General features: G+C 44.9%; 2 protein-coding genes across 2 annotated transcripts in view; both read right to left on the reverse strand.

Moving 5' to 3' along the window:
* bmpr1aa (bone morphogenetic protein receptor, type IAa) overlaps window positions 1–11,000 on the reverse strand; it is a 41,772-nt gene extending 30,772 nt beyond the window's left edge. Inside the window, exons 1-2 of the mRNA XM_031578932.1 lie at window positions 10,735–11,000; window positions 995–1,230 (exon numbers count right to left, since the gene is read on the reverse strand). The gene's annotated coding sequence lies outside the window, so the exon portion shown is untranslated. The remainder of the gene's footprint in view (window positions 1–994; window positions 1,231–10,734) is intronic.
* Window positions 11,001–11,283: 283 nt separating this feature from the next.
* Window positions 11,284–24,608, reverse strand: part of ldb3a (LIM domain binding 3a) — a 55,510-nt gene continuing 42,185 nt past the window's right edge. The window contains 9 exon segments of the mRNA XM_031578933.1: window positions 11,284–14,311; window positions 14,703–14,818; window positions 15,116–15,236; window positions 15,358–15,538; window positions 16,474–16,756; window positions 16,759–16,812; window positions 17,101–17,312; window positions 17,426–17,485; window positions 18,779–18,835. Of these exon segments, the coding sequence (XP_031434793.1) occupies window positions 14,222–14,311; window positions 14,703–14,818; window positions 15,116–15,236; window positions 15,358–15,538; window positions 16,474–16,756; window positions 16,759–16,812; window positions 17,101–17,312; window positions 17,426–17,485; window positions 18,779–18,835 (1,174 nt within the window). The 3' untranslated portion in view covers window positions 11,284–14,221.

The following is a 24,608-nucleotide window of genomic DNA, read 5'->3' on the forward strand; positions in this document are numbered from 1 at the left end:
TTGCGGGAACCCAGACACACACACATCCAGTCAAGCATATTCTCACCCCCTCTCTCTCCCACACGGGCGCGCACACACACACACACACCGAAATACCACAAACATGCCAACCACTAGTAGGTTCACCCACAGTAAACATGCCTAACATACTCAGAGGCACAGAAGTCCCTGTGGACTGGAACCCAACAGGAACATTTTATAATGGCCCATTACGGACAGAACACCATTTGAGACCGATGTCAGTGGAATTCAGTCTCACTCAGTTTCACTCAGTTTCATGTTGGCATAGGTTACAGTAGCTAACTGATGAAATTCAGTCTCACTCAGTTTCATGTTGGCATGGTTACAGTAGCTAATTGAGAAGTCAGCCCATGGTGGGTGACTGGGAGCCAAGACATTTCATTCCTGAATTTTGCAATCTTGCAAATAAAATTCAAGGACTCAAAGAACTTTCACGTATTACCACAATATTGCCACGTCATGGGATTTTTTGCATTATTTATGATAGAAAAAAAAAAAACTTTTCAAAATCACTGCATTTTAAACTGCACTGTTTGAGAATTACCACATCAAATTCAGTTTTTGTCACAACAAATTACAAGAGATCCTTGCAAGGTCCTGGTTGGACAGATCAGCTATCTTACACACAAGATAAGGGCAGGAAAGTCCAGAGCCCAAGTTTGGAGCCAGACTTGTATCTGTCCAATGCGTTCTATCTGCATTCTTCCACAGAGATATCTATAAGTTGAAGTTCCGTGTCAATGGTACGACACAACGCAATAAATCCCAATACTGCAGTTTGCAGAGGACTGTGTGGGTTTCGTTTGCATTTACCAATCCATCAACCATCTGAGGCGTCCACCTGGTAAAGAATTCCCGGTAATGTATCAGTACCTCCTGACCACATCGCAATCTCTATGTCTCGACAAGTAGCAGCTGCAACTGTAGTATTCAACTCCGCCTTCGAGTTTTGCCAGTATCTGGGCCTTCTCACCTGATTGGTTGATCCATGTTCCTGAGGCATGATGGGTAGTTCTCAGTTGGCCGTGGGAGGTCCTGCTGAGATGGAGGGTGCTGATGGTCTGAAGATGACTGACCCGTCACGAACAGCAAGGTCACGCTCAGCAAGGTCACGCTCAGCAAGGTCACGCTCAGCAAGGTCACGCTCAGCAAGGTCACGCTCAGCAAGGCACCATGGGCGGCACTTCAGCACCGCCGGGAGAAGGGAGCCTGGAACGGTTAACATGAGCATTTCAGTGTGGTCAGGGAGACATATGATATAATAACTGAGCAAAAATGTGAATTAATATAAAGGCAAGATGTGATTTCCTTTTATTATTAGTTCGAAAGATAAAACTTTTTAGTATAATTGCACTTTGCCCTTATATCACATCACTGCAAAAGTCAACTACTGGTATCTGTTCACTTCATTGACAACGTCCTACAAGCAATTCTGACCTACTGAGAGACTACGCGGAAAAAATTATCAACTCTTTCAGATCCACTTCATTCATACATACATACATACAGTCAACACGTCATCATATTTGACAAGGCATGTTTTGACATAGTACACCTTATCACAATGAATTATTGTTTTTTTAAAATCACAATATAATGTTATAGTTGCAATTGGAAGCCTTGTGATAATGTATGATGTTGACACTTTCAGAGAAAATGCCACTCTCTTTACAAGAGCAGGAGCGTGCGACTGTTTGCAATGGCAAAGCATTACACTGATTGTGTTTAATTTGACCGAGCCAAAAGCCGGTAGCACTTCAGGTCCACTGATGCAGGACAGCGGGGCGGACAGAAGTGATCATTTCTCACTGTGCCACACTACTCTGGGACACGAGTGCATTATGGATCGGGCATATATGCCCCGGTGACCTGCAGCTCCTCACAGAGAGGTATTAGATGGCCACAGGCTCCGCAGGCTCCCACGGCCAGACAGACTGTCACCAGGACGGGGGAGCGAAGCAACTGAGAAACCAGAGAGAGAGAGAGGGACATAGGGAGAGAGAGAGGGAGACATAGAGAGAGAGAGAGAGAGAAAGAGAGGGAGAGAGAGAAAGAGAGGGAGAGAGAGAAAGAGAGGGAGAGAGAGGGAGACATAGAGAGAGAGATAGAGAGAGAGAGAGAGAGAGAGAGAAAGAGAGGGAGAGAGAGAAAGAGAGGGAGAGAGAGGGAGACATAGAGAGAGAGAGAGAGAGAGAGAGAGGGAGAAAGAGAGAGAGAAAGAGAGGGAGACAGAGAGAGGGAGAAAGAGAGAGGGAGGAAGGGAGAGAGAGAGAAATGGAAGGAATGAGACAGACAGAGAAAGCAGGAGAGGGGAGTAATAAAGGAGAGGGGAGTAATAGAGAGGGGAGAGGGGAGTAATAGAGAGGGGAGAGGGGAGTAATTCATCCCGTTCAGGGTAACAGCATCCACTAGGAATAAAAAGAGCTGAGGAGGTTGCATGACCCTGCTGCGTAGACGGCCATTTGGCTGGGAAGGTGCCATTTGCATCCACCCGATGAGGTGTTCGAAGCATCGAAAAAGACCAAAGGGTCAACCAGACACCCGAGAGCATTCAATCACAGCGGAACAAGCTACACAACACATCCATCACTTCAGGGAGGGTGCAGCTAATGCAATCTTTCTGTCTGCCAACACAGAGGAGACCAAACACCCCAAAGAGGGTCGCTTTTCTCAGACGCAGATTAAGACACAGTCCCAGTCTAAATAGCATTCTGACTGGGGACACTTCACTATTAAACACAGGGCTCATCTTGATCCCCAACTAAGACCATGTTATAAACAGTTTGCCACCTTTTTTCCACGATCCCCTCAGCTCTGCCAGACAGCGCTCAGGCTGTCAGACCCACAGGCAACCAGGGATGCTCCCACCCTGCATGGAAAGCCTCTGCAGTAAAGCCTCTTGCACCAAACCCATTAATGTATCAGGCAAAAACAACACGGAATAAATAGAGAACACATTCCCACTCAGTCACGGGTGTTTGTGTTCCCACTTGACTGTATTTAGTGGGACGCTACGGAGCGCAAACCTCCGTGAGATGTAAAAAACATGCAAGGTCACATGCAAGGTCACATGCAAGTTGACCTAAATATGTACCATCCTAGCCATCTAGGAGGGTCTCATGCCAGTTTAACCTTGCTACAGAGACTGTGCTAGCTATTAACCATCCTAGCTCTCTCCATCTTAGGGAACCATCTTACATTGAGGACTGTAACATCAGCTAGATATCTAGCTATTATTTCATGCAAATGGAACATTGGGATTATCATTAATGTTACTAATTCGCTAATAGATTAACGGTTCGACTTTACCGCTTGGCATCCATTCCCACACAACACCAGAACCGTACAATAGCGACACATGAATGGCTTTCAGGGTGAGTGGGAATGAGATATAAGTGGAAGAGCATGACTTGGCTCCAGCCTAGATCCCTCTCACAACTGGTCCACCACCTGACCAGAGACAGGAACCAGAAGCTCTTCTTAGTACCCTAAGAAAATAAGTTACTATTAGGTCCTCCGTCCTCCCAGTTTGAGGCCTAATCAGGTGTCCTTTATAAAAGGCAGTATTTATTTCCTTTGACCTCGCCGTCACAGATTTCCTCTTCAGGTGTTCGGAGAACAAGGTGTTTAAATCTCCTCGGTTATAGAACCTTGCGTTGAACCACAGCAGAGATGAAACTGAATGCACTGGTCCTTTATTGACAGCAGTGTTAGCTAGGGTACGGCTTAGTATCTGAGTGTACAGGGCCATTGCTGTGAAAGACCTTACACACTTACCCAAAACAACAGCAGTATAAAGCGGCCGGTGTGCTTGACGGATGGGTCATTGCGCACGCCAACAGTGACATCAACAGTGACATCACAATGACATCACAGTGCTCAAAGGCACCTGGCGCAGGTAGACAGGGGATGGGAGAGTGCTGCTTTATCAGTTCTCCTGTCAGATAAAGTATTTGAACAAGTCAAGGGATTTGCCCATATCAGAGACCCTCAGGCAAGAAGTTCTTTTCTGTGGCCACTACTTCACCACCACTGCCACATTAAATGGAACTATTCATCGGCAGGCATGAACAAAGAACCTTTCTGGAGTAAAAGTTCTTCTGTTGTGTGCTTGACCGTCAAGGGTGCTTAGAACCAAAACCAAAGGATTGACTCCCAACACTGGCTGACTGGCTACATGACTGACTGGCTGACTGACTAGTTGTAAGCTGTCGCTCTGCTTACATGAACTGCACTTTGCAGGACATTAGGCCTGTAGTCCAATTGGTCCGTACTTTGATACAAGTCCCCACACGACCAATCACATTGGCCATTATCCCACTATATCACTAAATCCTGGACACTAGAGAGAGAGATTAAGGAACACAGTGAGCGTCACCTTTATAAACACTGGTAAAGGCTACGCTGTGATGTCAAAACCACTACAATGCTGCCATGGAAAACAGCCCACTTGGTGTGGAAAGCCTTCTGACGCTTTGATCATATAAATATCACACCGTTAGCCCTTCACCAGCTACTGCCCATTGGTTACGTTATAGAAGACCAGATCAGGTTGAGGGAGGTTTTGAGAGAGAACAGATAAGGACACACCCATAAAATGACCTGACCACCATATAAACCATACTAGATGGGAGCATTCAGTTGAATGCCATAGCCCACTAGTTATCTTTATTTAGTTAAATGCCATAGCCTACTAGTTATCTTTATTCAGTGCAAACTCAGGATATAGCCCAGGCCTACTAGTTATCGTTATTCAGTGCAAACTCAGGATATAGCCCAGGCCTACTAGTTATCGTTATTCAGTGCAAACTCAGGATATAGCCCAGGCCTACTAGTTTCCATGCTGCACCAAGCACTGAGAAAGAAAGCCTGCTCTCAATGCATCAGAATTCTACAATAAAGATGGATGACTAGATTTTTAAAAGGAGAGATGCAGACATTGAGACAGATGTTTCACATTCATAAACATGAACATAGCAGCCATAATAACAATGATGTCACTGTGAACATGGACACGCCACTGTGCTGCTGGTGAATGTACAGCTCAGTGCATGCTTACATACAGGCGCCAATGTGGTAGCAAACCCCCATGAGCTATTTTTACCTCCCCGGGGCAGAAGTACTGTGGCCGTGGGAGCACTGGAGGAGCAGGGGTGGGCAAAACGCTGAACGATGGAATTGACATCTGACACAGGGACCATCGAGTCCAGGGCTGATGGGACACACATTTAGATGAAAAAAAAAAAAAAAAAAAAAATGACAAAAAAAAGGCAGAAGCTCCGTATGAAATGGCTTCATAAAGCACTGCATAACAAAGAGCTCGGTATGAAATGGCTTCATAAAGCACTGCATAACAAAGAGCTCCGTATGCAATGGCTTCATAAAGCACTGCATAATAAAGCGCTCCGTATGCAATGGCTTCATAAAGCACTGCATAATAAAGAGCTCCGTATGCAATGGCTTCATAAAGCACTGCATAATAAAGAGCTCCGTATGCAATGGCTTCATAAAGCACTGCATAATAAAGAGCTCCGTATGCAATGGCTTCATAAAGCACTGCATAATAAAGTGGGGGGCTCGGGGAAGGGAAGCAACAACATCACCACTAAGCAAGATAACCCCTTGGTTAATCAAAATCAACACCAGGAAACTGAGGGAGAAGAAATAATGTTTGGAGTAAGCAACAAAAGTGTGCCTGAATGTGTGTTCAAGGCCTAACAGGAAATGACGGTTGAATGCGAGTAGATTCCATCGCGTGAGTTTGTGCCACGGCTTTCAGGAAGGACCAACAGAGGCTGTTTAAGGTCTCTAAGGAGCGCTGCACTTTAGTCCCGTATGAAAATAAACACATCATCTCTTTCATACACATTAAAGGTAACCTGCATCAATCCCAGTGGTATACCCGTTACTACAGCCTGCACTGTAAGCATCCCTGTCCAGTCTTTGCAAGTCCCTTCTCCTTTTTTAAACTTTTCATTCGTTTATTAATATTGCATCAGAAATTAAAATTGCATGTTGTCTGAGGGAAGGTCGTTTGAGGCAGAGTAATGGCAAGCTCACAAAAACAAAATATGAGAACATTTAAGCAGCGGCCAGAGCCAGCGAGAAGCCTTTGATCTCTGGAGTACTGGTACTTAAAGAACTGCAAGTCGACAGGACTGTGAATTAAGCCAGAGACGTTATAAGGGGGGAGACAAATCAATAACGAGAAAATGAATGGGTAAAATCCACAACATGGCGGATATTTGTAAGTCCTGCCCTATATTATAAAGAGCCAATCACATTGTTGGATAACGTTGGATTCGCCTCCCCTGCACGTTATGTTTTTTTCCACTGTTGCCATAGTAATAGCCACGCCACGTAACTTGGTGCATGCATAGTGAGCAAGTCAACACAAAGAATAAAGTCTTTTTAGCCGTATTTTAGCAGCTGAAGAACCACTGTTCACAATGTTATGGACCACCCCCCCCCCCCCCCCTTCGTTTAGATAGGAGCCCGATGCCCGAAATAGCTGCCCAGGAGAGTTACCAAGATGGCTGCCGAGTAGCGAGATGTGCCTGTAAAGACTTTGATTAAGCCCATTAAGCTGACATACCTTTAATTACAACACACAGATCTACCTCCAGTTGTACACATCATTTACAGTCAGAGAACTGTCTGCTACCCTAAACACTGAAACAGCATCTGGACAAACTGGGGGCTTTGAGACGTCTCTTGGGGGGCTCTGCAGCTGGCCTTAAAAATAGAAATGCATGGGAAGTGGCCGGAGAGGTCGGCCTGGCGTTTGTACGCAATCTGTCTGCAATCGGTTCTATAGCGCTAAAACCGGTGAGTCATGACCAGACAGAGTTTTGAAGAATTTCTGGTATTTTCATTGGATGCATGATTAAACTGTTTACTATGTTGGCAAACATGATCAAACATGCACCACCACGAGCCACCGAACCAGGCCCATCGTCTGACCACGGATAAATAACCAAGCCTATCTGTAAGGAGAGTAAAACCACACCAAAACAATACTGGCCACTGCAGCAGCAGCAAACAAAGATGTTAGTCAGAGGGTTATCTGACGCAGCCCTTCCAAACCTTCCACTACAAAACAACTGCACAAACAAGACATTCTTTTATCTAAAAGTGTAGCTAACATCTGAAATCTTCCTGTAGTTTGACATGTAGAGAGTCCCCGACTGCGAAGCGGCCACAGGAAGGAGTCGCACTCTGTTGTTTTTTCAGGTGTCAAATGTTCCAGTTCTTCAGGAATGTTATCACTTTAGGTGCCACCTTCAGCAGAGATACTACTACTGAAAAAACAAACAGGCAGCAGCAGCGTAACCCGATCCTCCCCAACACACTTTAAAAAAAAAAACGTAATAAAAAAAGAAAGGAAAAACAATGCTGAAATCTACCTGCACTCCCTCATAGACCCAAACCCACACCCTACCTGCACTCCCTCATAGACCCAAACCCACACACCCTACCTGCACTCCCTCATAGTGAGACCCAAACCCACATCCTCCAATGAGGACAAAAATCATTCACTTCCCCAATGTCTGGGTCCCTCTGTCTGCAATAGTCCTTCTGCTGCCATTGTAAATTATTCACTGGGAGAGGTGAGTGTATTTAAAGCAGAATCAATACCATTAAAGAACAGAGCTTTCTTGATAACGGCTCTTTGCCCCAGGCTGGCCCGCTGCAGTCCCACTCTCCCATTACCCGGGCCCGGCCCATCTGATACCAGACTTATGAGGCTGTTTGGAGTTCAAATGGACAACAAAACACACCAGATCACTCTCACTTACAACCCCCCCCCTCCCTCCCTTTTCTCTCTCTCTCACACACACACACACACACACACACACACACACACACACACACACACACACACACACACACACACACACACACACACACACACACACACACACACACACACACACAAATTCTCATGATTACAGGTTACATTTCCACTGGAGTATTTCTCTGTTTTATGTGCTCCAGAGGGGCTGGGGTCTAGGTGGATGTATGAGGAGGGGAGGGGATGTTTTCCTCTCCTTCTCCGCCATCCTGTCTCCGGGCCATGGGGGGGTGGGGTGGGGGGGGTGTGGGCTTGGGGCCTGACTTATGGAAGGCCTGACTGAGGAACGCACTGGGATGTGAAATCCGATCCGCACAGCCCCTCTCCCGCTCTCTTTCCCCCTCCCTCCCTCTCTCTCTCCCTCTCTCTCTCCCTCTACAACCACCTTCCTCCCCACTGTCACCTCGCCAGAGTGTACTGGAGTCTCCAAAAGCAATCTGATCCCGCTGCTCGCCCCCTTCCCCCATCACCTCTCTGCGGCTGAGATTGAAACACATACTCAGACGGCTACGGGGCAACTCAAGCAGACCGGAGAGAGACAGACACCTTCCCACAACCACACAGATCAGTCATTTCAAAAGAAAACAGCTCAAATTATTGCATCAGTGTTTTTATGCATGTGGTCAACATGTGGTTGCAGTGTATGGAAAACGGGAGGTGTTTACTGCCAGGAAGGCTATGCCTTCAATATGGATCATTCATTGTTGTTGCCAAACTGACAAATCATGGCAACAGTCAATGAGAAGTTAATTGTTAGTCGGGAATGTCATTGTACAGCTTCATTTGTAGCAAGAAAATGGCGATGTCTTCTTGCACAGTCTCCAGGCTGATTAATGATGATCTGTGAGAATCCATTGGTATAGTTGAACCCTAAAGTCATCTGCCTGGCAATACTCACAGGTAGCCACCTTCTCCATTGGATATATTAACATATCAACACTCAGACCACCTTCGTCCCCTCCAGCCATCAAACTGAAATTCATATCAAACCCCTATACCACATCCACGGGGGCCACCTTTAGGTGGAAAATACAAGATATAACCCCAGTAACTTTCAACAGAGGAAAATAAAGACTGCCAGGCAATTCCAATCATGACTCTACCACTGAGCCTTTTCCCATGAGAAAAGGAACCCTGATCACCCTGTCTTTAATCACAAAAGGGCCGGCCTATCAGGGCAATCAGTGCGCATAACGAGCAGCCGCGGCAGAGAGCCGTAGCGTTGACACTCTGCTTATTTGGATTCTCTCTCACACACACACACACATCTAACCTACCTCTTCCACATTCCAATCGCCTGTGATCCCACACAGTCTAGTTTGCATATTTTGTCTCTCTGTGCCTTCGACACAGTAATGCAGTGCCTTGAGTAAGCGGAGGAATGCACAGCTGTTCAGCATATGTATAATGCAACCCTTTAGAATTATTTTTTTCCCCCCAAAAAAGATAACTCCAGTCTTTTCCCAGAGCATGCCTTTCCTCTCAACCCAGTCTCTCCTCCCCTCCTTCAAGCAGACAGCTTCACAGGCTCTGCATACATCTGTTTTTTGACCTCCCCATGTTCCAGACCCGAAAAATGCCCGCAGCGTGGAAGGTGGATGAAGAAAGAGAGGGAGAAAGACTCCAGGAACTAAGAACGTTTAGTCGTGAACTTTCGCCATTCACAACGCTGTATACATCAATTTTCAACTACACTATGGCAAATTAAAGACAGAATTAGATGGTTCTAATTTCATTGGAAGCATTTGTGTCTAAAAACTGTAGTTCGATACATCTTACACACATCTAAAGGTAAATGTCACGTGTGGTCATCCGTGGCGCTGGTAATCTGGGGACAACTAAACCACAAACACCTCTCACTTAACACAACGTTTAAGATCAAATAACTGTATAGAAAAACATGGTAAATGGTAGAAGGCTTGACAATTGCAGCCAAAAGGGTTAGTTAACGCCATGCATTGATCTCGTTCATCATCCTCAAACAGTTTAATGCAAACTGGAAAAATCATAATAGAGTATGCTTCATTCATCTCACAATAGTTTAACAAAAACTTGTATCTTATTGAATCGCTTTAATTTCAGCTTCGTTGACTATGGTCAATGTTCGCGAGTCGAAACAACGCTAGCTGCTAGCTCTATTCGTAGAACTGTTACAAATTATTTTCATATTGGCAAGGGATACATTACGTTTCTAAGCCAGCGCAATTAAGTTACTATTCTGAAATGCGCAAATGCAAATCAAAATTTTAAACATGACACCTATGAATTCACACATTAAGAAGAAAGTAGACGTAATAACATTGTCCTCGATGATCTACAAACTTAAATGAAAGCAAATAGTTTGGGAAATTAGCTGCCTAGCGATAGCTATTGCTAAAATCTTTGATGTAGCCACCAGCACAGAACTGTGAGGCTGGCTACAAAAGTACCAATCCATCAACACTGAGACCTGAGCACTGGAAGTTTTGCTCGCTAACCCATGCTACAATAAAAAGCTACTTAGCTGACTACATTGCAAACTAATGACAAATAAGGTTTTTACCCTTAAAGTAAGATACTGTACCCATATCTGCTAAGGTTAAAACAGCCGAAAAGATTGTGTACGTTTTGGGACGCATATTATGCTTACCCAACAAAAACAAAACCTCCAAATCATCCAGGTTTATTCGTAGGCTAACTATCCTAGCTAACTTACTAGCAAGAACTTTTTCAGATGAAAACACCTACGGCAGCAGGCTAGTCAGCGCAACAAACTTTTGCCCCGATGGCACAGCATTTACGTTAGCTCGATTAGCTTGGAAGCTATCCTTGCTAGCTAACAAGCCAGAGAAGGTAGGTGAACACTTGCACTTACTTACCAATATCTCATCGGTGAATAAACATAAAAATCCCCAAACAGTCTGTAGAGAATGCCGACAGACGTGGCTGATAACTGCCTTTAACAAATCACCCAGTTTGGAAATGCGTTCACTGTTTTTGATGCGCTTCTGTCGTAAATGGACTGCTTCGCACCGTCTCCGTTCTGTGAGCCAGCCTTCCAATCACTGCAAATGTCCAAGTGAGACGAATGCAGGCGCTGTCGGAGCACTACTATTGACTCAAGCCACCAGTAACACCCCCTAGCGACAGCCCGGGCCAAACAATCCGAGAAGACTCTCGCTGCGACTACTTGAACAATCCCTGTTCGAGTTGAGACTTTTTAGTGCATAGTGAGGTGGCTGAGTATTAGGCCGTCGAGTCGTAGTCTGAATTAAATTTTTTTACTTCAAATAGGCAGAGTGCACATATGTTTTTATTCTTTAAGGATCTAATGTACAACCTTGCCTCATTTCCCTACAGAACTGTATTACTATGTTGAACACATGTACATGTAGTTTGAAAAAAAAAACCTCATGGCCAAACAGATGTGAAATAGCCTAAGATTTTAATGACATGCTTCAACCAGCCCTCCAACCGTCAAAAAAGGTACAGCAGCTTTTCCAGTGAACACAATTTCATTGTAGAAGTATTTGTAAGCAATATATTTTTATTCTGGTGATCACTAGGATATAGGCATGCATATATTAAAAAACATACATATGTTTAAAGATGTCTTCAACCTTTTCAGTTCCTTTTGTTTAAAATAGGATGTACATGATTTCTTCCTTTTCCCTTTAAGACATACATAAAACTGCTGTAATAGGTTTAAACACTGTATAATACTACTTCTTCTACTTCTTGGTACATCTCTCCTTGACCAAGTTACTGAGAGCTTCCCAGTGATTAGCACCCGGAGGCAAAGGCCATCAAAACATCCACAAAGCTATGATCATTTCATTTCCACCCATTCATGTAATTTAAGGAGACATTCTTTGATATCAGATTGTTTGAAAACTTGCAGCAAAGTCTGGCTGTACAACTCAGAAAAGCATACAATGGAAAATATTATAGAGTGGCATTTGTTGTTACATCAAATAAAAAACAATGAAAACCCTATACCAATATATCAAACACAACAGACATTTTAAGTACAGAACTACCTAAAGTCAAGGCCATATCATAGTAATATCTAAGAGACCGCTTAGAAAACATCTTAAATAAGCAAATCAATTATTATTATTAAGAGAGGTTGTCTCCTTATGCCAAAACAATCAAAAAAATCTCTTTAGTAGGCTATATGTTTCATAAATAACTCCTCCACCTCACCACTCAAGACTGATGCACAAACAGTCCTAATGGCACAACTGAAAGCACCTTGCAAACTCATGCTACTGTGTAAGATACAGGTACAGCCGTGCAAAAGAGAAAACAAAAGAAGTAAGGCTGTCTCACCTGAAGGACCCACAATAGGCCACATGTACAGGGCAAATCAGTGGCTAGTTTTACTTAAAATATTGATACGACCAAGGGCACTATGCCAAGATATGAAAGAGAAGGAAAATACGTTTACACATGTGTTCTGAGGTGAGGGGGGTCTACACCTTATAAAAACCTGCTTGCTGTAATGGAATGAATGAGATGCAGAAAGGAGTTCAGGGATGAACGGCAGGGAATGGTTTGTGAAGTGAATTAATATCTATATTGATCTATATTGATCTATAGATCTATCTGGAGGTGCAGATGCAGAACACTGACGGGATAACCACTAAATCTCAGTTCCATTTCCTTCGTCTTTTTATGGGAAATCAAAAAAAAATAAAAAATTTGAAATTCACATGGCACATGGATGTGGTCCTTCAGAAGCCTACTGATCTAATGTGACACTATTTTATCATTTAAAAATAGCATTGACTGACAGTGTAAAATATTCAGCCAAATACTGAACGTATGAATATGTCAATACTCACCCTTTCAGGGTAACACAATTTTTCAATGTATTTTAAGAGCATCCATTTTAAAATGTATCGCTTGAAAATGACTCTTTATAACCCAGCCTCACCAAACCCATCATATTTGTGATAGCCCTTTCTTTCATCCCGTTAAAACAAAAGCAAGTCCTCACTTTCCCCCGCAAAAGGTTAAAAAGTCCAAGTGTAAACTATGTTGATGCACAATTTCAGTACATACTAAGATGGTCAAACACGATGGAAAGTTAATTCGCACTTAGTTGTTACAAATATTGAGTAGTTCATAGAGGTACAAACTATCACTGAATTCATAACATGGGAAAAAAACAGCAATGTGATATTACAACAGATAAACAGTGTTATAAACGGATCGTAATTAAGGTCCGCAGCTTGGTTGCACCCTTGTGACTGAAAACTACACACAACAATAACAATAATGGCCAATAACTTCACATCATTTGTATTCCTGTTCATTTGTAGTTTAATTCAATCTATCATTAGTCAGATGAAAACAACCAAGGCAGTGTCCTCTGTTATATTTCACTTGAAAGACAAATATGTCACCAGCATGTGCACACACACACAAACTAATCTACTGGCACAAACATGTTAATACTGATATTTGCACACTACACAAGCACACTCATACACACACATGTACAGCCATACACAATCATAAGCACTTCACACAAAGTACATGTTGATATATAAAATGGGTTAACCTGTAAGAAGACTTGCATACTGTCTAAGGAAACCGTGAGTGTCAGAGGGAAATTAATAGATCTGAAATTCACCCTTTATGTTGATACATTTTTTTTTTTTGCATAAATCCAATTGTATGTATATTCAGGTCCTACATGAAGGCACATAACATTCACGGAAAGGTCATTTGGCTTAGGGAACTGTTCCCCAATGTCTATCTGTCCTTTCTGATGAGATAAAAATAAAGGCCAAACATATATACAGGAGTGTACAGCTCTTATGTGAAGTAAAGAAAGCTGATCAAGTGAAAGCTAAAATACTCAAACAAACTCCTCCATGCTTTGTGGTTACAGTTAATCATTTTGAGAAAAAAAAGGATGGACTAAACCAAATTCCTAACATTTCATCTTCTGTGGAGATGTATTATGGCAATGGAGCTTAAATCTGTTTGTGAATCTCGTGTGGACACTGACTGAGACTGGTCTCGCATTCAGATATAAATAGATCAAATGTCAAGGTTAAATAACAGAGTTGGATCTTTGAGATTTCAGGTCAGTAGAAGCACAATAATATATTAGTTCTGAAATAAATACATTGTTTAACCAGTAGGTCACTTATGGCTTAACATTTATCAATCATACTTTTCATGGTACTGTTACATTAGAATCGTTGTAATCATCATTCTAAGTCAAATGTGATGTTCTATTTTCACGGACACTAATGTTCTCTCTGAAATGTGCTTTGCCAGTACATAATAATAAGATCATTGGCACGTTATAGTGTCGCCCATGACTGTGTTTCTTCTCTACAGGGGCATCTACACATTGATGGCATGAGCATGCTTCTTGCACAGAGGCTTGTCCTTCTTGGAGTAGAATGGCTGGCCCTCTAAGTTGACATTGCACACCTGAGGAAGACACAGAGCAGAGACAAGAGGTTGAATCGTTGAGTGACCATTTTAATGGCTGTCTGTCATGTCTTGCTAAACAAAGGGAGTAAACGCTGACAAAATGAAACGTGTTGTTTGTTAAAGTTACGTCACAGGGAACTTTCAATGTCATCGGTATACATTTCTATTTAAAGAGCAATGTCAGCACCCCCCCCACCCCCCCCCACACACACACCCTCCACACACACACCCTCCCAGTCTGTGCCTCAATCTCAAACTAGGGATCATGTCTCACCCTCCCACAGGAGCGCACGTTTGGATTGCCTCTGGAATCATGAATATTTCACAATCAATGTAAAAAAAAACAGTTTTCTGTCTGGAGACTACAGCTGCAGAGTAGCATTCTTACCGCGCAGACGAAGCAGGTGTCGTGCCAGGTGTGCCCCAGAGCCTCGATGAACTTGTCCCCGGCCTCCACGGGGAAGTCACAGCCATGGCACTTAGTGCTGAAGAGGGAAATGTAATCTGCACACCCAGACAGAAAGCCATTTAGAGAATGGAACACCCCGGAGGACGAAAACATATCTATTTCTTACCAAAAAACACGCAAACGCTTTCAAATAATGCACAAATAATGCGTACATGTATTAGAATATGCAAAAAGCACTGACTCCAGTGGTGCCATGCTCTAGCAGGAAAGGCTACAATAACTCTCCATGGTCTCTGACAGAGTGAACACAGGGGATAGGTTGGCACAAGCCTGAATGGCACGCAACGTGTAAGAGCCTGCCCTTCTGTAGAAACAGCGGGTGCATGGCCTACCTTTCTCACAGTACGGTTCTCCGTCCTCCATGTGGAACAGGCTGTTTCCAAAGGGCTTCCCGCACGCAGCACACACGAAACAGGTGGTGTGCCAAGTCTGCCGGAGCGCATGCATCACTTCCTGTTGACAAAACAGCGACAAAAACAGTGATTGTTCGCCCGCACGACGGGCTCACGAAACAACATGCGGGTGCACTGTGTTGGGTCCCAGCTGTACGTGTGTGTGTGCGCGGTGCACTCACCCCCATGATCTTGGTGTTGCAGCGGGCACAGGATGGGGCAAAGTACTCGCCGTAGCAGTTCTCGCAGTACACGCTGTTCTGCTCCTCCACAAAGCTGTTGTCAGCCAGAGAGTTGTTGCAGTAGTGGCAGTTGAACTCCTCCGGGTGCCAAGAGCGGCCCAGGGCCACCAGGAAAGGTCCTCTGAGGGGGGGAAGACACCAGGAGAGAACGCAAACACGTCAGCGATGAAGCAACAGCTCTCACATACACACTTGTTGTGTGCGCAGTCGGTGTGAACTGAAGCACGTGTTTTGCTGAATGGCTGACCAAGACAAGACATGTCAAAATGAAAACGATCTACTAAACATTCAAACTCGATCTACTGAACTCGTTGAAAGTATTTTCTCCTCTTCTGAATATCATTTGCACGTGATTAAGATTATACTTTCTCAAGATTGTGAAAAACATAGCATGATGAGGTACAAACTAAGTAAGTCATATCACACTGACTACATAACTGCATACTACAGCCAAGTACTAAAGCAGGAAGGCACACACACACACTCAAACCAGCACTGAAATTTCCAATTTGGGTCTTCCCATCATCAGTGCTGTTTTCCCAGACTCTGCACCACACAACAGATTGCCTGCAATGCGACAGTCCAATGTCCTCTCTATCTCCATGGGCCACATGATGTGGTTTACCTGATGATGTTGTTGCATGGGCCACATGATGTGGTTTACCTGATGATGTTGTTGCATGCGCCACATGATGTGGTTTACCTGATGATGTTGTTGCATGCGCCACATGATGTGGTTTACCTGATGATGTTGTTGCATGCGCCACATGATGTGGTTTACCTGATGATGTTGTTGCATGCGCCACATGATGTGGTTTACCTGATGATGTTGTTGCATGGCCACATGATGTGTTTACCTGATGATGTTGTTGCATGCGCCACATGATGTGGTTTACCTGATGATGTTGTTGCATGCGCCACATGATGTGGTTTACCTGATGATGTTGTTGCATGCGCCACACATGGGTGGTTTACCTGATGATGTTGTTGCATGCGCCACACATGATGTGGTTTACCTGATGATTTGGTTGCATGCGCCACACATGGGTGGTTTACCTGATGATTTGGTTGCATGCGCCACACATGGGTGTCCTGCTGCCGGCAGCGACGCGTTCGGCCCTCTGCGCCACTCCCCGGGCCACAGGTGGGAGGGGGGTGGGGATGTAGGGGGAGGGGGCGCAGGCGGGGCCTGGGGCAGGGCCCGGGTTTGGGATGTAGGCAGGAGGAGGGGGAGCGGACTGAGGAAGAGGCTGTACTTTGGTGCTGGTGCTGGTGGTCTTGCCGGGGTCGAACTTCTGTGCGAAGTTGTCGTCCGTCACCCAGGGCGGGCGGTTGGCGGGGAGGCGGGGGCAGCGGGGGCCGGGGGAGGGGCAGGAGCAGGAGCTGGGGCAGGAGCTGGGGGAGACGAGAGAATGAGAAGTCAGAGAGTCACCGTAATTGTAGTAACTGCCTCAGGGGAACACAAGAAGACTGTAGTCCCTCTAGAGGCGAATATAGAACAATATTTCTCATGAAAAAAGCATCAAAATGCCACATAAGCAAACCATGGCTAGAGACATGACTATGTGAATATGGTTGGGATAGAAATCATACCAGAAAAAACATTGACTTTAGATTGGGTTACTACACTACTGTTGCTACCAGTGGATAATTCATGACACACCCAGTCACACACGCCTGTACCTGGAGTGGTGGGGTAGGCGCTAGGCACGATGGTAGCAGTGCTGACCATTTTGGGCTGCTGAGGTGGGGGGCCCACAGGAATCTGAATGGAGCTTTGCTGCATGGGCGGCTGCTGCATGTGTGGTGGCTGCTGCATGTGTGGTGGCTGCATGGGCTGCTGCTGCATGTGTGGTGGCTGCATGTGTGGTGGCTGCTGCATGTGTGGTGGCTGCATGTGTGGTGGCTGCATGGGCTGCTGTTGCATGTGTGGTGGCTGCATTGGGGGAAGCTGCATGGGGGGATGCTGCATTGGAGGATATTGCATAGGGGATGTTGCATAGGGGGATGTTGCATAGGGGGTAGCTGCATCTGTGGTGGCTGCATTGGTGGACCCGACATGTACTGGCTGTGGGAGAACACAAGGATTGATAATGCAAATTCAATGCAACCAAAATGACAGATGACTAATACGTTTATCTATAAAGTTATATGCAAAATAATATAGAAGACCATCACTGCTCCATACCAGGTGTCAATATATAAATATCATAAAAAAACTAACATTCTCATCTACAGATTACATCCATATAAGTGGATGTAAATGAATGAGTGTAAATGAACAAAGGTACAAACGACTGCAAATGCTGACTCATTGAAATAGTATGCAACTTAAAATACTTCAAATTCAGCACAGTAAGTGAGTAAATGTTATTTGCATTACACACGTCCACACACTGTGTCAACACACATGTGTTAGTGACACCTGCTGGAGAACATTAATCCCACAGTTCCACCACCGGCTCCATGTTAGGAGCAGACGGACCTGATGCACCAGCAGATGCATGAGATGCTGCTGTCTTACCTGCACGGCTGTCCCCTCCACCAGACCCAGTTTAACTCAAAGTTTAGTGGCTTTTTTAATACTAGCAGAGACCCACATAGACAGATAGATAGAGAAGAAGAAGAGAGTGAGGCAGAGAAAGGAACAGAGCCTGCCATATCACGAGGACAGAGTTAGAGCCTCCATACCAGCCATTATAGAAGGACAGAGAGAAGGATTTACATTTAGTCATTTAGCCGACGCTTTTATCCAAAGCGACTTACAAGGATGTATACACATTTTACACTGATGGCACACTGCACATCAGGAGCAATTAGGGGTTCAGTGTCTTGCTCAAGGACGCTTCGACAGGGAATTGAACTAACAACCTTCTGATTACTAAACGACTTCTCTACCGCCTGTACCACTGTCGGAAGGGTTCTCAAACTAAAGAAATCAATTTGATTGAACCAAGGGGCCTTTTGTTTAGTTCTCTTTTAAGTTCCTTTGTTCTTTTTTGAATGGTAGCTGTGAGGATAAAGAAGCAATACCATTATCTTAACACATATGTCAGTTAAGAGTCAAAGTGACCTTAAGGAGGAGGTTAAAAACAGCTACAGTCAGAAAGCACAATCGCGTCATCCTTTGTCAAGAGTAGATCAGATGGAAAGGCAGGTCGGGTAGGAGGACTGGGGCAGGAAGGTTACTCTGGGGGTAAGAGGGGTTACTCTGGGGGTAAGAGGGGTTACTCTGGGGGTAAGAGGGGTTACTCTGGCATTAAGAGGAGGGGGGGGGGGAGAGAGAAGGACACACTGCCCCGATGGCACCACTGCAGCTGGGGTGCCGTCCCAGCAGATGAGCTGCGCATCATATCAATACCTGGACATGGAGGTTGAGATGTGGGAGCTGTAACCAGAGGCAGACTGCAGGCTGTAGCTACAATGTAGTGGAAACAAAAAGGGGTTCAAAAGGTCAACGGTCGTATAGGGGGAACTGTATTATTTGGTTTTGTTTTTTTTACCATGTCCACCCATAGCTGTGTTTCGGCATACTGTCCTGCAGCTACGAATGACGTGATGCATCTTTGCAGTTTGATGTGGAGTGTGATGCTTTCGTGTGGGCAGTGACTTCTGCCACACTGAGAGGTCACAGCAGACATGCACTGCACAGTGAGGATTGTGGATTTAGAGGAGTGGAACACAGCATACAGTAAAAGTGTGTGTGTGTGGCACCCTTTCAGTTTGTGTGTCAGGACACACCCACATGTGCACAGTATAGGTGAACATGACAGTGACGAGTTGGAAGATTCATTCAGGGGGATGCACACAACAAAAATTAACCACTGCAGAATAATGAACACTATGATTAATATCAGTGATAAAAGGTGCTTTTACAATCAGCTTGAATCTGATCAACATTAAATGGGACGTGTCTGTTCCAGCAGGCATGTATCTTATCCATACATGTAAAACTAGACACACTTCACACTGAGAAACGGTATGTCTTCAGCGACATACATCATCACAAATACCACAACAAATGTGAACAACAAAAACACATTCAACATAAGTAACAAAGCAAAAGAACAATGCATCCTGGGAGAATTCCATGCCACACTCCAGACATTTAGAGAGTATTAATAATGATATTAATAGTAATGATTAGGGATGAAAAGAATAATAATTATACTGTAAAAGCCAGAGAAGAAGTCATTTGTAAAAGTAATTAATGTAAAGGTTATGAATATTATTCTTAAAACAGAGAAGAGTCTGTCCACTTGTAATTCACATTGAACAGCACATGTTTATGAACACTGGTTACATCTACCAAATTAACTGGATGTTTCACATCGATCAGATTTCTTACTAGAAACCACTCCGTTCACAAAGTGGTTTGGGGTGTTCGATTAACTATTAATCTAAAAACTAAATTCTGAAAAAGTGTTCCAGTACATTTAAGTGAACAACGTAATGAACGCTGGAGGCTGGATGATGACGGTGGCCATTAGTGTTTGGGTGAAGTGTGGGCATGCATCTCAGAGGTGACGTGCAGAGCGAGCGTGGGTGAGCGAGGGGATATGGGAACGGTGCAGTGCTCTAGCTCAGACCAGACCAGACCAGACCAGACCAGGCCAGCAGTCACTACCGGACACTACATCACCATTTATCCACTAGCAGCCCGTCACAAGATAAATGGAGCCATTTCATGAATGACACGTCCTGCGTACGAGAGAGGAGCACGAGTGGGCCTCGCTCTAGACGGCATGCCAATGCTCAAACCTTTTCGGGGTGTTTTGGGGTACCCCCCCCCCCCCCAACCCTCCATTTTGAGAAATTAGGGAACAGGGAACAGGGACAAAATGGAGGGCAATTCCAGCATCAAGTTAGCATTGCATGACCGTACCTCTGAGGAAGGATGGGTATGTTCTGAACTGATGATGATTAAAGTGTAAGTTCACCCCCAGCTCTGAGCTAGCTCAACCCACTTCATCATTTAGAAAAATGCTAAAAGGTGGGCAGGGGGCTGACAGGGGGTGGGGGGCGTGAAGGGGTTGAGAGTGTACTCTATGACGTAAATAATGGCTGACTCTGAGTCTATGTCAGCATCGGCCTTGAATGATTTTAATCAGCAGATGGCGTGTTGAGCCATTTTCAACCCATAAAATGGCAATTTTGATAAAAATGGCAATTTAGTCAATATTAACATCAGCATTGATGTGTCTCATCACAGTACAGTCATGTCATTTAGTTTACAGCTCAAAAAGACACATTTGCGCCATTTACGCATTACCTCTCTCTAAAACTGTGAAGGGAGGATTGACTTCAAGGAACGAGAGAGGTGGCATGAGCAGAGGGACCAGTCAAACCTTCGGGAACGGCATCTCGTCTAAAGATACCAGTGTTGCCAAAAAAAAACCCATAGGAGCTTTTCTAACTGTACTCTATTAGTTTCACTCCTTGCTTTTCTCTGTATTTTTGCCCCCCATTCCACTATTTGAAATGACAAAACCTATTAGAAGGCAAACATTCCTACTCAAACTACACTTTTTTTTTTTTTTTTACTTATAACTGTCAGATCAGCTCAATTTCCCCATGTGTGTCAGACCAGAGGCACCGTGGGTCGTGGGTCGTGGGTCTGTTCCTGAGACCCCACAGGAGAGAAGCTCCTGAGCGACGGCGAAGCCTCCCCTGTGGCCGCAGGTCCTTCCTGCGCTCCCCGCGCTCCGATATCCCATCAAGCCCTGCCACTCTGCACATCACTCCATCAGTCACACAGCAGCTCGGACAGGTGAGAGTGTGTGTGAGTGATTGTGTACCTCAGGTGCTTGGGTTTCCCCGAGGGAAGTGAACGCTCTCGTTTGGGCAAGTTTCTGGTGCGGAACACCGGGGTGATTGACAGCGCCTCCAGAGCTGAGGTGGGCGGCGGCCGCCGTTTATAAACATGGTTTCTTGACAGGGGGTTAACGAGACAGGCGTGAACATAGAGATGAGGGTTCTGCTCCTGTTCTACTGGTCAATATAATGTTCTCTTCTCATGGTTCTGCCCCTATTCTACTTGTCAATATAATGTTCTCTTCTCAACCTTCATCTTCTCTAAACAATATCCTCAAAACATCTGTAATTTATCACTCTAATGATTCAAATGAACAAACTCATTATGGTCTCTATTAATAGTCTCTACATATTTAAAATAACATTAACTTCATCTTCTGCTATCTCTGCTCCTGGCCAATGTTTTCACGAAACCTAGCCAAGGAGAAACATTTGGCAATAAACCTGACAGAGCCTGACAATACTGAGACATTGAGGGTGAACAGGGGGTGGGTAGGAAGGAACAGGAACACTGCCTCCTTATGGACAGGGAGAGGTAGCTGGGGTAAGAAGAGAAGGGAGGGAGGGGTATGACGGTGAGGGTGGTTGGGGTTCAGGGGGGGAGGTTGTACCTAGACTGCGCAGTCAAAGCGGTTGAGATATGGGAGGCAGCGTGGGACAGGTGGTGGGGCCCCCAGAGGGGACTGCAGGGGCTGCAGGGGCCAAGGGGGCCCCCGGAGCCAAAGGCTGAGTATGAGGGGGCGACACAGGCTGCGACACGGGTTCAGTCTGTAGGGGTGACTGACAGCTGTAGAGGACAGAGCAGAGTTAACACAGCCAGACCAGACCAGACCAGACCAGACCAGACCAGACCAGACCAGACCAGACCAGACCAGAGGGTAATGAGGAGAAGGGTAAGGAGTGGGTAAGGGGTCCCTTTGAACTTCAAGTGTTACTGCGTTAATGCCAGTGTTTTCATGTTGGATCAACCCTGTGTAATCCCGTCTCTATCTCTGTGGATCTCTTTGTGTGTGTGTGTGTGTGTGTGTGTGTGTACGTGCGTGCGTGTATGTGTGTGCGTGTGCGTGTGCGTATGCGTATGTGTATGCGTTTGTGTTTGTGTGTGTGTGTGTGTGTGTGTGTGTGTGTGTGTGTGTGTGTGTGTGTGTGTTTGAGTGACCGTGTTATGCTCTGAACTAATCTATAATATAGAGTCCATGGCTAATCAGTCCCCTCCCCTCCCCTCCCCTCCCCTTCCCTGGGAGCAAACATGTGCACACACACATAGCAGACGTCAGCGAGAGCAGTGAAGGTCCTCTGAGGGATCCTGTTTCCTGCGGGGAGAAACAGCTGAAATGGAGAGCAGTGGGACAGACAGCAGCACTGTGTGTGTGTCAGCTCCGGGAGGCCAAAGGCCGGCCACCGCTGGCACAACTCCAAATAAGTCCGGCAGAACCAGCAGCAAGAACCAGGAAGTCTGCCAAAGACCAGACTCTCCTGTAGTTCACCTCTAAAGCCACATATAGGAAAAGAATCCCTAGATTCTACGACCAATTAGATGAATGGCAGGCTTCGTTGGACATGTCAGTTACTGCTCTTGGCTTCCTATGGGGGTATTTTGACAGCAATGGAATCATTCCCAAGCGTTACATAATTCATATGACGGAGGGGTCTACTAAAGCTTGACTGAGAATGATGCTGTTATGACAGGTATGAGTCATGGAGTTGACTGAATGAAGAGGCTGGATCTGACTGGTCCCTCCATGTGCTTACTGCCCTTGGTAAGACAGCTCTTCCCACATCCTGAGTCACCTCCTGCATGACATGTACTTGTGTACGTGTGTGTGTGTGTGTGTGTGTGTGTGTGTGTGTGTGTGTGTGTGTGTGTGTGTGTGTGTGTGTGTGAAGCAATAACAGCCTTAGTTTGTATGTGTGGATATGTACTTCATTCCCAATGCCTAAAACTTACCTTGTAAAATGTGATCTTTGAGGTCTTGGTACACTGACTTTTTAAAGAGCTAAACGTTTTATGAAGAGGAACCTGATGGTTGCTGGTTTGATGATTCAAGGCTCTCTGTTCTACACACATTATTAGCGAAAGCATTTAAATGTATCAGGAAAAACTCATCTAATAGTGAGAACACATAGAATGCAGCTAATGCTAGTTTGACTAGCATAGACTTTCAAATAGAGTTTCAATTTAACACCATTCCAGCAATCAACAGGTCTACCCTGAATTCTTCTTCAGGACTAAACTGCAATCCCCTTTTCAAATGTACACATATATTTATCAAATATAATTTACATTTACAACTTGTGTAAAAGTGTATGTATAACATAATATGTATATATATATATATATATGGATATATATAAATATGAGGATATACATAAATATGAGGATATACATCAAACAAACAGATAAACCAGAACAAACCCTGGAACATGTGGAACGGACGGGGGAAGACAGACAGACAGCGAACACATCCAATCACGGCATTACCTCTCTGAGGGAGGGGCTACAGGGGCGGGTTCTGGACTTGAGGTAGCATCAGGCATTGGCGCCTGATTGGCTAGGCACTCTGGCTCAGAAGCAGGTTGATTGGGCGAAGCAGCGGTAGCAGGCAGAGCGGCAACTGGAGCATGCTCAACGGGGGAACTGGATCACAGGTTAGGTTGCAACGAAAGACAGAGGTCACACTTCTGAGCTCAAAGGCATATATATGCACACACACAGGAAACAGCAGGCCAATGCGTGTGTGTGTGTGTGTGTGTGTGTGTTTGTGTATATATACACGACACCATGAATTAGAGAGTTAATATCAGCTTAAGGCACAACTGCTAGGCAACTGCCTCGCTTTCATGCAAATCAAGAAGCAACATCACTCAATATTGCTCAGCCCAATGCAAGGATGTCCATCAGGGATCGGACAGGAAACATGGGGGAAGGTACAGAGGATCTACCTTTGCCTTTAGCTACTGGAAAGAAGGAGAAATCAGTGATCGCTAATTGAGTCCTGATGATAAAATGAGTAAGAGTCAGACAGTTAATGGATGGACCAGAGGCCTATTGATCGCAGATGAGTCACTGAAGGAGAAGAGCAGACAAGGCTGTGGGGTCTCATACGCAGGCTAGGCCTATAGGTGGGCCTTTACCAGAATCAATAGAGTATGCCAGTATATCATTAAAGGGTGACCTCTAAACTAGCAGAGCCAATCTATTACATCTAGATGGGAAGGGCCTCATTGCCTTGATGCAATTAGAGGGCGCTCTGTTCTGTGTCCACACACCAGCTTAGAGTACATTAGAGCCTTTAGCCTTTAGCCTTTAGCACTACTGCTGCTAAATATGTAGAGGACGAGATATTCAGTGGCTGTTTCCATGGTTTTTTTTTTTT

The sequence above is a fragment of the Clupea harengus genome, chromosome 13, assembly GCF_900700415.2.
Source record: "Clupea harengus chromosome 13, Ch_v2.0.2, whole genome shotgun sequence".
NCBI lineage: Eukaryota > Metazoa > Chordata > Actinopteri > Clupeiformes > Clupeidae > Clupea > Clupea harengus.